General features: G+C 47.8%; 1 protein-coding gene across 2 annotated transcripts in view; it reads left to right on the top strand.

Annotated features, from left to right (window-relative positions):
* Nucleotides 1-13,297, top strand: part of CDK5RAP2 (CDK5 regulatory subunit associated protein 2) — a 172,485-nt gene that overhangs the window by 37,033 nt on the left and 122,155 nt on the right. For both annotated transcript variants that reach the window (XM_046668538.1, XM_046668528.1), the window contains 4 exons: nucleotides 6,245-6,407; nucleotides 7,565-7,618; nucleotides 8,477-8,596; nucleotides 11,015-11,107. In XM_046668538.1, coding sequence (XP_046524494.1) covers nucleotides 6,245-6,407; nucleotides 7,565-7,618; nucleotides 8,477-8,596; nucleotides 11,015-11,107 — 430 coding nt within the window. The remainder of the gene's footprint in view (nucleotides 1-6,244; nucleotides 6,408-7,564; nucleotides 7,619-8,476; nucleotides 8,597-11,014; nucleotides 11,108-13,297) is intronic.

The following is a 13,297-nucleotide window of genomic DNA, read 5'->3' as shown; positions in this document are numbered from 1 at the left end:
AAGTGACTTACCAGAACATATCCAACACAGTAAGAAAACCAGAGATAAAGTGACTTACCAGAACACATCCAACACAGTAAGAAAACCAGAGATAAAGTCAGGGTGAGGGAAAAGGGATAGGAGAGTGTTAGAAGGACAGATAGAAGTTAGTAAATAGAAATTCATGGTGAAAAGTTCTACTCAGGTACTAGATTTAGCATTCTGTTTTGGCTGTAAGCTTCCTGGTAGCCAAAGGAAAAAGGGAAAAACAATCTTGGTGGACAGAAGTTTCACACTGTTCACAAGAATAAAATAAACTAGTAACTCAGGAGAAGCCTGGTCTTACTTGGCGTTGCCAGAGAAAAATTTCTCTTGTGGATCTTCCCAAAGGGAACAGTAAGTGACTACATCCCCAGAGAAATACTAGTGAGTTTTGTGTGGCCTGTTTTCTGTCATATCTTTTAAAACAGGCTGAGGGCCCAGATTAGTACAGTTCAAGGGGCCAAACAATATAGGCCAAGTACAGAGCTCTTCGATGGCCCAGGAATAAAATGTGTGCCATTTAGTCCAGAGAAATGCATGGATCATGTGGCTTTAGGCAACCTTTAATGTTCATTGTGTCTTGCAACCAAATTTCTGATCAAAACTGGTTAGGAGAGAGTTGAGGTTTTATTCTTTACCACAAACCTTACATTTTGATATCCTTGCCTTGCTTTGGCAGTTACTAAGTGGAAGCCTGAGTTAATTAAATATCAGTGAAACTGCTGGTTAACCTGTGACCTTTCCATTGAAGAGGCAATTCCAAGCATGTTTGGAGTTTGACAAAAGTTGTTGTAAGCAAACCATCTGCTTGCCTGCTTCCTTAGATACAGGATTCTGCCTGCAGTTCCTTTTTCTCAGTCGCTCGGTATCCCCTGATCGCTGGGCCTGACATGTTGTTGGGGTGCTTGTGCCCAGTTGCCCGGGCTCCCCAGCTGCTGTTCACTTCTATTTCTGTCTCGGTGACAACTTTTGAGGTTTGAGTCTGCTGCTTGTTTTCATTATGGGTGGGAAATCAGGTGAGCAAAAGTTTGGGATTATCTTTAAAAGAAGATCAAACAGACCCTGAGGGACAGCCCGTGGTCTCTGTTCATAAGTGCCCCAGCTTCAGCATTTGGAGGAGCTAGCATTTATTGGATGCTCTGCAACCTTTTCTTAGCTTTGATCTGGAAAACTGAAGTTTTGGGATTAATCTCAGGCTGGGGTAGGAAACCGAGTTCTCCGTGAGGGGTAGGACCCCTGTGCTGAGTGAGTGAGTGTTTTTCTTGATGACATGCCTAGGAAGAGAGACCTCCTGGACGTGTGCCTTGTTGCTGAGCCTCCCCTTCCGAGGACCAGCCTTTCCAGACACCGTCCCCGGAGAGGTGGAGTCTGGAGACTGAGAGAAATGATGGAATCTGGAATCTTTCCACACAAATCATTTCTACCTTGCCTTCTTTTTCTCCCAACTGATGAGTGGCGAAGCCGTTGGAAGGCTTATGGGCTTGTCTTTCCTGAGAGTCCCCAGCAGTTAAACTGGGAGTAGGGGGCCCAGGGAATAGACTAGAAGGTGTGGGGTGGCCCCTGAAGAAGAAAAGACAGACGGAGTTCTTGGCCCTGTGAAGGGCATGGCAGGGTCTGGGGTGGGTTTGTGAGGAGGTCCTGGGAGAGAGCTGCTCGGAAAGGCCCTGCAGGGTCCCACAGGTGCTCAGCGGTTCATTCATTGGGTCTCTTGGATCAACAAATATTTCCTGAGCATCTTCTACTTCACTCAGTGTTGATTAGAACATAGGAGTGAGGGGTACAGACTGGGACCCTCTCTTAAGGAAGCTCATTGTCAAAATGTTTTTTCTTGAGGAAGATTTGCTCTGAGCTAACTGCTGTCAATCCTCCTATTTTTGCTGAGGAAGACTGGCCCTGAGCTAACATCCGTGCCCATCTTCCTCTACTTTATACGTGGGACGCCTACCATAGCGTGGTGTGCCAAGCAGTGCCATGTCCGCACCTGGGATCTGAACCGGCAAACCCTGGGCCGCTGAAGCAGAACATGTGTACTTAACTGCTGAGCCACCTGGCCGGCCCCTCATTGTCAAAATTTAAGCTCAGCATCTAGCTTGCTGGCAGGAGTGGAGGGCAGGAATAGAGATAAGGGCTAGATGGGATAAATGCTGGGTCCACACAACCTATTTCTCTCAGTTTAGAGGGATTAGGAAAGGCTTCCTACAGGAAGTACTAGAATAAGGAGAAATGACTTGGGGGAAGAAAAAGTGTTGCAGGCATTGGGAACTGTATATCTGTGTGACAGTGCAGAGGCCAGAGTGCACGCAGCAGGGTCAAGGAACTGAAGCACAACAACATGATGCAGGCTCGCTGAGCCGACGAGTCGGAAGAAAGATTGCTTGGACTCTCAAGGCCTGGCAGTAGCGCTCTTTTATTCAGAAAATAGCAGGGAGTAGCATGGGGACAGGATCCATGGGCAGTAAAGAGCTACGAACATGGGTTGAAGGTAGGGCTAAATTGAAGGTGTAGGTATGTGAGTTATCTCTTTACAAGACAAAGGAAAGATTATATAAAAAAAAAGTCATTAAAATGGTATCAGTGCAGGTAGGGTCTGGTTACTGGGTGGTCCTATAACTTTAGGTAAGAATCAGATTGGATCAGGTCAGAACATCCCATGCTTCCCGAGGATGATATAGATGGTATGTAGGGCAGGATGTCTTGAGCTGCTCTCCCTGGGCAGCCGTGATCCTCATCAACTTGCAGTGTCCTGTTTTGGAAGGGAGGTGGGAAGAGACGAAGAGAGGGAAGCTGGAGCAGATCTTGTGGGCCTTGTTGAAGAGTTTGGGTTTTGTCTTCAGGGCATGTGAGAAGCCACTGAAGAGTTAAGGGTGGGAGTCGGGGGTGGGGGTGGGGGGATGACAAGATCAGACATAAATTTAGAGAGAGCCCTCTGGAGGGTGGGTAGGCTGTGGAGTTTACTGATAAGATTGGTTCTCAGGCTGATGCAGAAGTCCAGACAAGAGACGGAGGTGATGAGGACCCAGAGGACAGAAGTAGGGGTGGAGAACAGGCAGAGATGGCTTGAAGGGCTTGATGGCTGGTGGATTGGAGGGAAAAGGCTGCAGGTAACCCCTCACCCAGGTTGCGCACGAGCAACTGTGGGACGGTGGCGCAGTTTGCTGAGTTTGGGGGAAAAAGGGAGAAAGAAGAGATGTTTTGGGTGGAGGGGGTGGGAAGATGAGCTTTTAGTTGGGATGTATTGGGTTGAAGGATGTGGGGCATCCAAGAGGAGAGTCCAGGAGGGGCTTGAGTATATGGATTGATTAAGGCCTGAATTAAAGGGCTTACATGAATGATACAGATTCATTGTTAACCAGCTACTGAGCATGGCCTCAGGCTGGGTGTCAGGAATGCAGAGATGAACACTGTCTTCCTTGTATGGAGCTCCCGCTGGTGGGGAGGGGACAGATGTAAGGAACAAAAAGTCAAGATTTGGTGCTAGAGGTTAAGTTCAGGGTTCTGGGCTGTGATCAGCTCTGCTTGAGGGTGGAGCAGGGTAGGCTTGTCAGAGGAGGTGCTGGGAGCTGGGATGAGGAAGCCTTGCCCTCCCGAGGGAACAGCACATGCAAAGGTGTGGCTCCTGGCACATTTCAGGTGATCACAGGGAAGGGTGGTCCCTGTTCACATACACTGCAGAAGCTTGGCGTCTCATCTGTGGAGGAGGGAACTTGGGAAGTGTTAATGCTCATGGAGTATTTACTGTGGTCCAGGTGGTGGGGTCTCCATGGATGTGGGGGTCTGGTTAGGGCCTTGCTAAAGGCTGCATCTTCCTGGGGTTTCCCATAGGTCAGAGCTGCGAATGCATGTGTCTCTCAGGGGTAGACCTGCAGCCGCCAGATGTCTGCTCTGGATTTCTGCTTGCTTAGGGGGTGGCCCTCGCTGTGGTGGAACCAGGATCAGTGTTCCAGGTGGAACCCTGCCTGAAGGCAGCCCTGCTCAGGAGGCTAAGGAGGTCAGAAGGTAAATTACTAAGCACAGAATTGGAACAGGGGTCCCGGCCTGCCTTGGTGAGATGGATCCAGATCTGCCACACAGATTGATCTGCTGTTGGGCAAACCCTCTCTAGGGTGGGCACTGCTGGTGTCTTTCTGGGCTTCTGGGCTCCCACCCCCCTTTCCAAAGGTATGTGCTTTCCCTACTTAATTTCCTTCCATCTGAACCGAGAGCTAGTCTGTATCTTTCAGGCAGTGACATTGTGGAGCCCTGCAGGTTAAATATGGCCAACAGATAGGGTTTATTTGGCCCACGCAGTGCTTTTAAAAGTTTGAATTAGTGGCTAGTATTTAAAAAAATCTATTTTCATGTAAAAGTCTGCGTTTCCAGCTTCTTTTGAAACCCTGGAAAATGTGGCAGACTGGGCCGTGGTCTTGCTAGGTTGAGGCTGCTGCCTTAGATGGGCCCGGTGCTCCAGCTCAGCCACAGTCCCCACAAGCTGCCCCACGCGTTTCCATCCCTATCTGGAACTCGCTGAAACAAATCAGTTTTAGTGAAGTGTAGGTTACATACTTCACAACACATCCATTTGAGCTTGCAGTTTGGTGACTTTTTACCTCTCCAGTTGGTTATGTGGTGATTTCCGAGTTGAACCCCTCAAGAACAGTCTTACTCCTTTTCCCAGTTTTGGGAGCCTTGCACTGGTGCTGCCTGGTACCCTCTGTACCCAATTGTCTTAGTCCATTTGGGGGGCCAAAACAAAATAGCTTACAGAAATAGAAGTTTATTTCTTACGGTTCTGGAGGGTGGAAGTCCAAGATGGAGGTGCCAGCATGGTCGGGGCGGGGGGGGGGCCTCTTCCTGGTTGCCCGCTTCCCATTGTATCGCACATGGCGGAAGCGGTGAGGGATCTTTCTGGAGCCTCATTTACGAGGCACTGCTCCCATTCTTGAGAGTTCCACCCTCATGATCTCCCAAAGGTCCCACCTTCTAATCCCATCACTTTGGGGGTTAGGATTTCCATGAATGAATTTTGGGAGGACGCAAATATTCAGACCGCAGCACAGTGCATTGCTAGGTGCTGTCACTGCTTCCAGCTCCCTCCTCCCCTTCACCTGGGAGCGAGGGAAGCTCTCAGACTTCCAGTTCCAAGCCTTTGCTCTTTCTACTGTACGAGCTTGCTGTCTAGTCTTAGCTACAGAAAAGCTCTTCTGAGCATCCTCTGACAAAATGCTGAAGGTTGAATGTTAAAAAAAAAAAAAAAGTAAAATTATAGCGGCTGTCATTTGTTAAGTTCTGCCATGTGCCTGGAACTGTGTAGGGCCATTTTAAATAGCTTATCTCCAATGACATAAAAAGGTAATCCCATTCTATACTGAGGAAATGCAGGCTCAGCGAGGGTAAGTAACTTGGCGAGGTCAGGGAACAGCTGATGTGAGGTAATTTGGTGGCCCCGAGAAGGCGGTGTTCAGCTCTACCTGAGGGGACCCTAGGGGTGTGGGTTGGCAAAGATGCCTTGAGGGGAGGAAATGCCTCGCTGACTCCGGTGGATGCTGGGTGTTTATCAGGTGGAGGAGAGTTGTGAAGGGCATTCTAGGTGGAGGGACTAGTGTGAGCAAAGGTCTAGAGGCACAAAACAGCCTGGCTTCTGGGGAGAATGGGAAGTGAGGCTCCTGAGCAGCGGTGGAGCGGGGACAGCTACGTGTGAGAGGTGAAACAAGCTGTCAGCAGGGCCTCTGACCTTCTAGGCCCTAAAAGCTGAGGCTAGAAGGCCTGGCTCAGGAGTTGAGCCTTTATGTTGAAAGTTGGTGTGTTTCTGAGTTTGCCCTGAGAAGCCCGGGAGGGACGTGCTCTGTCCTTTCCCCTCACAGAACAAGTCCGCTTTATTGGGCGTGCTTGTTTAGGCTTCAGTGCTGGATTCCTTTTGGAGAGAGGATTTCTTGGCCTAAAACATTGGTAATCCACTGCTGTCGACCGTGGGCCACTGGAAGTCTTCGAGTCGGGGTGTGACTCCAGCAGACTAGTCTGGCAGCTCAGAGGTTGGATCGTCCGGGCCCAGGCTAGAGGCGAGGGGACGGTTAATGGCGCACGAATTCTGGCCCTTAATCTCCACCCTGCAAAATGCCATTGCGTTTCTGTTCAGTCAGTGGACGTGTCTACTTTGAAGATGTCTGGCCCCGTTTCCTACCTCCTCCTGCTCCTCTGAGCTAAGAGAACAGCTTAGAATTAATATTTAAATTTCCTTCTCTTTTAGACTGATTGAGGAGTTGAAGCTGTCTTTGAAGAGCAAAGAAGCTTTAATTCAGTGCCTTGAAGAGGAGAAATCTCAGATGGCATCTTCTGATAAGAACGTGTCATCTGGAGAGCTCCAAGGACTTTCTGCTGCTCTGAGGGGAGAAAAGGAGAGCGAAACTGAGGTGAGGCGATGGGACTTGAAGGGGTGACTTTAATTAGCAGACCGGACTCCTCAATGGGAAGTGGGATGCACTTCAGTCGCCAAGATTTGCACACTGTCTACTTCTAAATATTAGCTCCCTGTCAACCTAGGAATTAGCAGAAGCCTCCTGTGTCAGGGGCCCTGGCGTTTTTCTTTTCCTTCCAACCTCGTGTTTGTATAAAGAGTTGGTTGAAAAAACACTTCACATTTGCTTGCCTCTGTTTTGCCATGTGTTAATTCGTTGTTGCCCGGGGACTTTATTTTCATCCTTGGGGTTTTCTTAGGATAAGTAGTGGTACATACCTGTTTACCTTTGTGGTCAGAGGCAGGCTTGAAGCCACCTTTGGTCTGGAACTTCAGAGGCAGTGAGGGGAGGGAACTGACTCACATTGGGCCTGGCAGCACGCGAACGGCTTCAGCATGCCACCTCACTGAGTCCTCCTGGCCACCTCATGAGGCAGAGATCACGGTCTCCTCATCGAGTTTAGAAGCAGGCTCAGAGGAGTTGTTATATTTTCCCAGGCTCCAAGAGGTGGGTTACTAGTGCCAGACCCCACAGCTCCCTGGACCCCTCCGCCACACTAGGCGGCCTCCATGTGAAGCTGTGTTGAAAAGGGTGGGCAGGACCCAGAAGTGCAGGTGGGCCTAGTCGAGACCTTCCAATTTGTGCTGGCCCAAGGCAGTTGCTCCTGTGGTACATTCACATTACGGGATGTTCTGGATGCTCGTGGAAAGTCTTGATTTCTTTATGGAGGGGTCTCCTTTGTCCCGACCACAGCAGTGAATTCTTTTGCCTCACCAGTTGGTGTTCGGCTGTAATCGGCCCTGCCTCCTGCTCCTCCGTTTAACCCTCTTCTCACCCCCTGGCCCTGTCCTTTAGCAGGCTTCTTCGTTGTCCTGCTGCTCCTTGGTTTGCTTTCTCTGGGGCTGGTGATAACCAGTGTGGGTGGCTTGTCTTTACGTTTTTCTTCACTCCGGTGGCACTTTGGGTGAGACAGAGAGAAGGAGTGGACACTTGTTTCCGTGAGTTCCACAGCAGTGGGGAGCAGCGAGTGAACGAGCTGCTCACTCTAATTGTTCTGGGGAAGCTGCTGGGTTGTGGGTCCCTTCTGCGCACCAATGACTGCCATTTCTTAGGCTGCACAAATGGAGCGCCAGAAGGAGAGGAATCACTTTGAAGAGAGGATCCAGGTATGTTGATAAAATTTTTAAAAATTTACCAAAGATTTATCTTCGCCTCTTGCTTTATTCTGAATGCAATAGACAATTCTGTGTGACAATAGCTGTCATTCCTTGAGTGCTGCTGTGTGCCAGTCAAGCTGTAGGTACTTTAGAGAAGCTTTCTCAGTCTTTGCAATGACTCTCTGAAGCAGGCATTCCCATTTTGCATATGTGGCCTGTGAAGCTCAAAGAGGTGAGGTCCCTTACCCAAGGTCACGGAGCTGGGAGAGGTATAGCAAGGATTCAGACCCACCAGTGTGATTCCAGAGCCATTACCATGGCACCCCAGCCACAGTAGTCGGCACCTGTGCAGCGCCTGCCAGCTTAGAAAGTGCTTTCCCGTCCATTATCTCGTTTGATCCTCACAACAGCCCGGGAGCGAGGCGGCAGTGATTATCTTTGGAAGTGAACTCAGACTATAAATGTATATGTTCAGTCTCCATCAAGCCAAATTCTCTGCCAGCAGTTGTAGCATTAAGGAATGAAATTAATGATCTGTTATTTCCCCCAAATAACCCGGTGCGGTTTCAGAGACTCTGATGTGACTGTATTCAAATTCCAGAAGGCATTGGAGTCCTTCCCAGAGGAGTAGCTGTCGTCGTCTTAACTGATCTGCTCCCCTCCTTTCACCCAGCCCTGGTGCCGTGAGCGGGAACACGGGAACTGGGAGCTGATGCCACTGCGTTCAGCTCTACTTGGAAACATTAATCACAGGTTGACAGGAGTGAGATAGAATAACTGCGTTTGAGTGTGCTCTTAAAGATATATTTACAGTGCGTTTTGGTTGGAACGCATCAACTTAGTGAATCTTTTTCTAATCTAATTTAGGCACTTCAGGAGGACCTGAGAGAGAAGGAAAGAGAAATTGCTACAGAAAAGAAAAATAGTTTAAAGAGGGATAAGGCCATTCAGGGTCTAACCATGGCATTAAAGTCAAAGGAAAAAGAGGTATGTCTGATAGTCCTGAAGTGAAATTTTTCTTTATTAGCTTCTGTGACTGGCCTGTCCTACCCTGAATTTTTAGCTTCAGGGGAAAGGTTTATGAGAGCGCTGAGATGAGTATAGAAAGTATGGAAGGGGTCCTTTAGTCCATTGAAAATTCTTTTTGAAGTGTCTGATCCAGTGCTGTCCAATAAAAATAGAACGTGAGATGCTTACGTAATTTTGAGTTTTCCAGTAGCCACATTAGAAGGAAAAAGAAACAAGTGAAATTAACTTTAATAATACATATGTCCTACATATGAGCATTTCAACATGTAATCAAGGGAACAATAGTAATAATGAGGTATTTAACATTCTTTAAATCTGAACTTTGTCTTTGAAGTCCAGATGTGCTTACAGTGCATCTCAATTCAGACTGACCAAATTTCAAGTGCCCAGGGGCCATAGGGGCTATTTGCTGCCGTATTGGACAATGTCTAATGTTTTGAAAGACAACAGAAGATTGAGATAAAAGAGTTTGGGAGGCAAGGCCATGACTGCGGATAGTTAGATAGCTAGCTGGGTTGTTGCCTGTTGGGACCCAAGGTTGTGGCTGGTGGTTCCATGCTGTCATCTTGTCGTTAGTATAGCAGTCTGTCGTAGGCACAGATGCAGAGAGGAAAGCCCAGCTCTGCTTGCAGTCTAATGGGGAAGAAAGGCAGAGTGAAGGTGGTGTGAGGGGGAAGGGCAGGGGCTGTGGAAGTGGAAGGAAGGGGCCCTAATCCAGATTAGAGTGTGTATATGGGTACCGGGGAGTGGCGCTTCTAGGAGAAGGTATCTGAGCGGAATCTTAGAGGATGAGTAGGAGTTAGTTGGGAAGGGAGGCAGAGACAAGGAGGCCATTTCATACAGAGGGGAGAACACTGGTCGAGGCAGTAAGTTAGGAAAGAGCCTGATATGTGTTTGTGGAACCAAAAGCAGTTTGAGGTTGTCAGAGCATTAAGTGAGGCGAGAGAAGGAGCTGGTGAGGTTGCACGGGCCAGCCGGTGGTGGTGGAAACCTAATCACACTTAGCTGCTTGGGTGGCAGGCCACTAAAGGCTCTGAAGCAGTGGGGGGATGATCCCATTTGCATTTTAGGGAGATCTGTGCCTCTATCCAGAGAGAGGACTGCGGGAAGAAGAGCACGGAGGCAGGGAGGCCAGTAGCTGCGCCGAGAGCCACCTAATTCAGAAAGGCTGAATTAGAGCAGTGGTCACGGCCAGTAGGAAGGGAGGGGTGGGCTCATTCAAGAAATAAAATTAGAAATAACTGAAGGTTAGAAGTAAATTTGGGGAAATTTGATGATTAGATGTAGGAATTGAGAGAAAAAGCAGTGAGGGATGACTTTTAGGTGTCTGGCTGGCACGACTAGGGATATGGTGGGGTCACCAACTCGCTTAAAAGTGTAAAACGTGGAGTATGATGGCGAGATGAGGGTGGTGATGGAGGTGATGAGTTTGTTTAGAAAGTATTGACTTTGAGGAGCTTGTGGACCATCAAGGTGAGATGTCTAGGAGGCAGATAGATATGCCAGGAGTCCAAAGCCTGGGGAGAGCTCAGGTCTGAAGATGTAGATCTGGAAGCCATTCTTATACAGCTGTGAGTTACAATTCTAAGAGTTGATTTACTTACCCAGGGAGAGCGTAGAATGGGAAAAGAAGGCTGAGGATGGGACCACAGGGGGCTTCAGAATTTCAAGTACAGGAGGAGGAATGCCCAGAGGAGACAGTAGGCCTGCTTGCAGAAGGATGAAGCTAACCAGGAAGCTGTGGTCTTGAAGAAGCTGAAGGAGGGCAAGAGTCTGAGTCATCACCAGTGTCAGGTGCAGCAGAGATTGGGCTCACGTTAATAGTAGTTATACTTTGTATCGTGTTTTGGGAGTTCAGGGCCCAGCTGAAGCTGGGGACCTTCAGTACATAGTGGCACCAGTGATGGAGCAGTTCTGGGTGCTGGCAGAGTCCCAGGTGTCACCATGGTAGTTCGTGTCTGACTCTGGTGTAGGAGAGGGTCACTAGAAGATGAGGAATCCTGGGACTAGCCAGGCTAGACTGTTGGGTGGGTCATCTATATGGACAATAATAGTAACACTTTGTACGACCCAGGCATCATTGGAGCCCCAGGACGCATTACCTCATTTAACCCAACAGTGCTGTAGTTGGGTGGGTGGTGGTATCCTCGTTTTGTCGTTGAGGGAATTAAGTCTCAGCGTGATTAATTCCAAGGCTGAAGCCATCCAGCTAGTAAACAGCCAAACTAGAGACCTGACCTCTCTGACTTCAGGCCTTGTCTGACTGCACAGCTCTTGATTCTAAGCGCTGCACATTCAGCAGGAAAAGCACGTGGGCTGTGCCCGGAGAGGAGAGCCCATCTGTGCACTTGACTGCTGTTCCTTATTTTCGCCCAGGTTGAAGAACTTAACTCTGAAATCGAAGAGCTCACTGCTGCCTTCGCGAAAGCCAGAGAGGCCCCCCAGAAGGCACAGACCCAGATCTTCCAGGTAAGTGTTCACTTGGGTCCAAGTGGCTGTCTCCTTGATCTTCCGCCTGCTGAGGTCAGGAGTTCGCAGCTGCAAGGAACCGAGGAAAACTCCAGTGGTCTTTGGTAATCGAAGTAGCTCAGTCTAATTAAAGGAAATCCTCCACCAGCTTTGGGGGCTTCTCCAGCCCCCTCCTCAATGTGACAATGATAATGACGACAACTAACCCTGTTTAGAAGGGCCGAGTTTACTCTGTGCCAGTAGGAGACTGTGCAAGATGTGTGGACTGTCTCATTTAATCCTCACGACCCTGTGGGGAAGGTAATTATCATCCCCTTGTGTGCGGGGCTTTTGAAGCTCAGCGAGGGTATGCTACTTATTCACTGTCACACAGCTAGCAAGTGGTCAGGCCAGGATTTAAACGTAGTAATTGCTAATAATAACAGCTGGCATTTATTGAGCACATACTATGGGCCAAGTCGCGTGCTAAGTGCTCTCCATGGATTAGCTTGATGAATCTGCACAGCAGCTCCGTGAAGTAGCCACTGTTAGTATCCTTGTTGTACTGCTGAGGAAACCCTGGCTCAGAGGTTCAGGTACCTTGTTCAGGGTCACAGAGTGGTGAGCGATAGAGCCTAGGATTGGGTCCCAGGGCCAGTCTCACTCCCAGCCTGTGTTTATACCTGTCACCCATACCTCCCCCACCTGGCTTCTTCACTCCTACCTGCTCCCTCCCAGCTTTCTGGTCCAGGCCTTCATGATTTGACCTGCCTTTTCTCTTTTGTCCCCCAATATTGTACTGCAAGGACTCCTGCTGGTCATCCCTTTAATCTTCCTTCTCTCTTGCTAATTTTAGTTGTGTGTTGTTATCTGTTTTAACATTCCCCCCATGTTTCCCAATACAGTGTGTACCTATTCCTGATGACCTAATGAGTCAGTAACGTTTCACCGTCTGAATAAATACATACTGCTTTCAGCTTTCTCCTTCCACCCCCTCCACCCATGCTGTTTTGGGTTATAAATAAAGTAGAAATTAGAAGTTAAATCTAATTTAGGACTGTTTGATTCTTAAGATTCATATCCCATGCCTTATCTTTTGCAGAACTTTGGTTCACACTAAGAATAATTGAAGTAATTTGGTTTAGATCATAGTGTATTAGAAGCATAGACAAATTTCTGCTTTTAGAATCTCAGGCTTGCCTTCCCCACCATTTTGACAGTGGTTGATAAAATGGAGCTGAGATTACACTTTTCACTGAGTTTTTTTTCCTTGCTTAGAAAATAACAAGCTTTAAAAGCTGAATTCTTAGGAAATCCATCCATATTTCCCATTGCTTGAGAAAAAAAAATACGTTGGCAATTGACAAGCAGAGAGACCAGACATCCTTATAAGTGTTGTGATATTTTACTTGTTATATTGGGTCTTGAAGGAGAGAAAGTAATCTTATACATTTAAATGTTAGCCAGATTTATTACATACATTTATTAATTTCATAACCCTCAGTCCTAGTTGAAAGACTTTCAGAATGACTTGTGAGGTCTTGTCATACACAGTGTTGGCCAGGTTTCATGTCCTCAGTGCACAGAGGTCAGGAACTGTCGAAACTCCTCCGGTGCTCCATGCCCGGTTGGCTGTTCCAAGAGCGCTCATTTAATCCTTACCCATGGTGGGGCGTATGTAGCAGTTCGACTGGTTGCTGGGACTTGAACTCAAGTCTGACTCCAAAGGCTGTGTTCTTTCCCCTGCTCTGATTGCGTGTGTGAATAAATGCACACGGTGCGCTTATATTGGTTATTTCATTATGAGGTATGCATAGTTTGAATGTTGCATAGACACTTGAAAATGCATTTTCTTTCACGTATTAGGACCTTTTTGGGATGTCATATGATTTGAACTGATTGCAGCCTGAGTGAAATAGCCACAACTCACAGGGCTGGCATCAAGCCTGACACTGAAGCAACAGCAAGTAATATTCAAACTCTTGGAGCATTTGTCACAGTGCAGAGATGTGAATTCTAATCACAGATGTGACTCTGTCTACACTGTGGGCTGGCTGTACCCATTGAAAAAATATATTTTTTTACCCCTTTAAAAAATACATTTTCAAATTGGAAATAGCATTTTTCTTCCTCCTTTCCCTGCCTGGCTATAAAAGTAAAATTACACACTGTAGGAAATTTATAAAGTACTTAAAATAGTGGAAAGAGGTT

This window comes from Equus quagga, chromosome 1, assembly GCF_021613505.1.
Source record: "Equus quagga isolate Etosha38 chromosome 1, UCLA_HA_Equagga_1.0, whole genome shotgun sequence".
Classification (NCBI taxonomy): Eukaryota; Metazoa; Chordata; class Mammalia; order Perissodactyla; family Equidae; genus Equus; species Equus quagga.
Note: the sequence above shows the minus strand (reverse complement) of the source record. Positions and strands in the feature narration are given on the sequence as shown.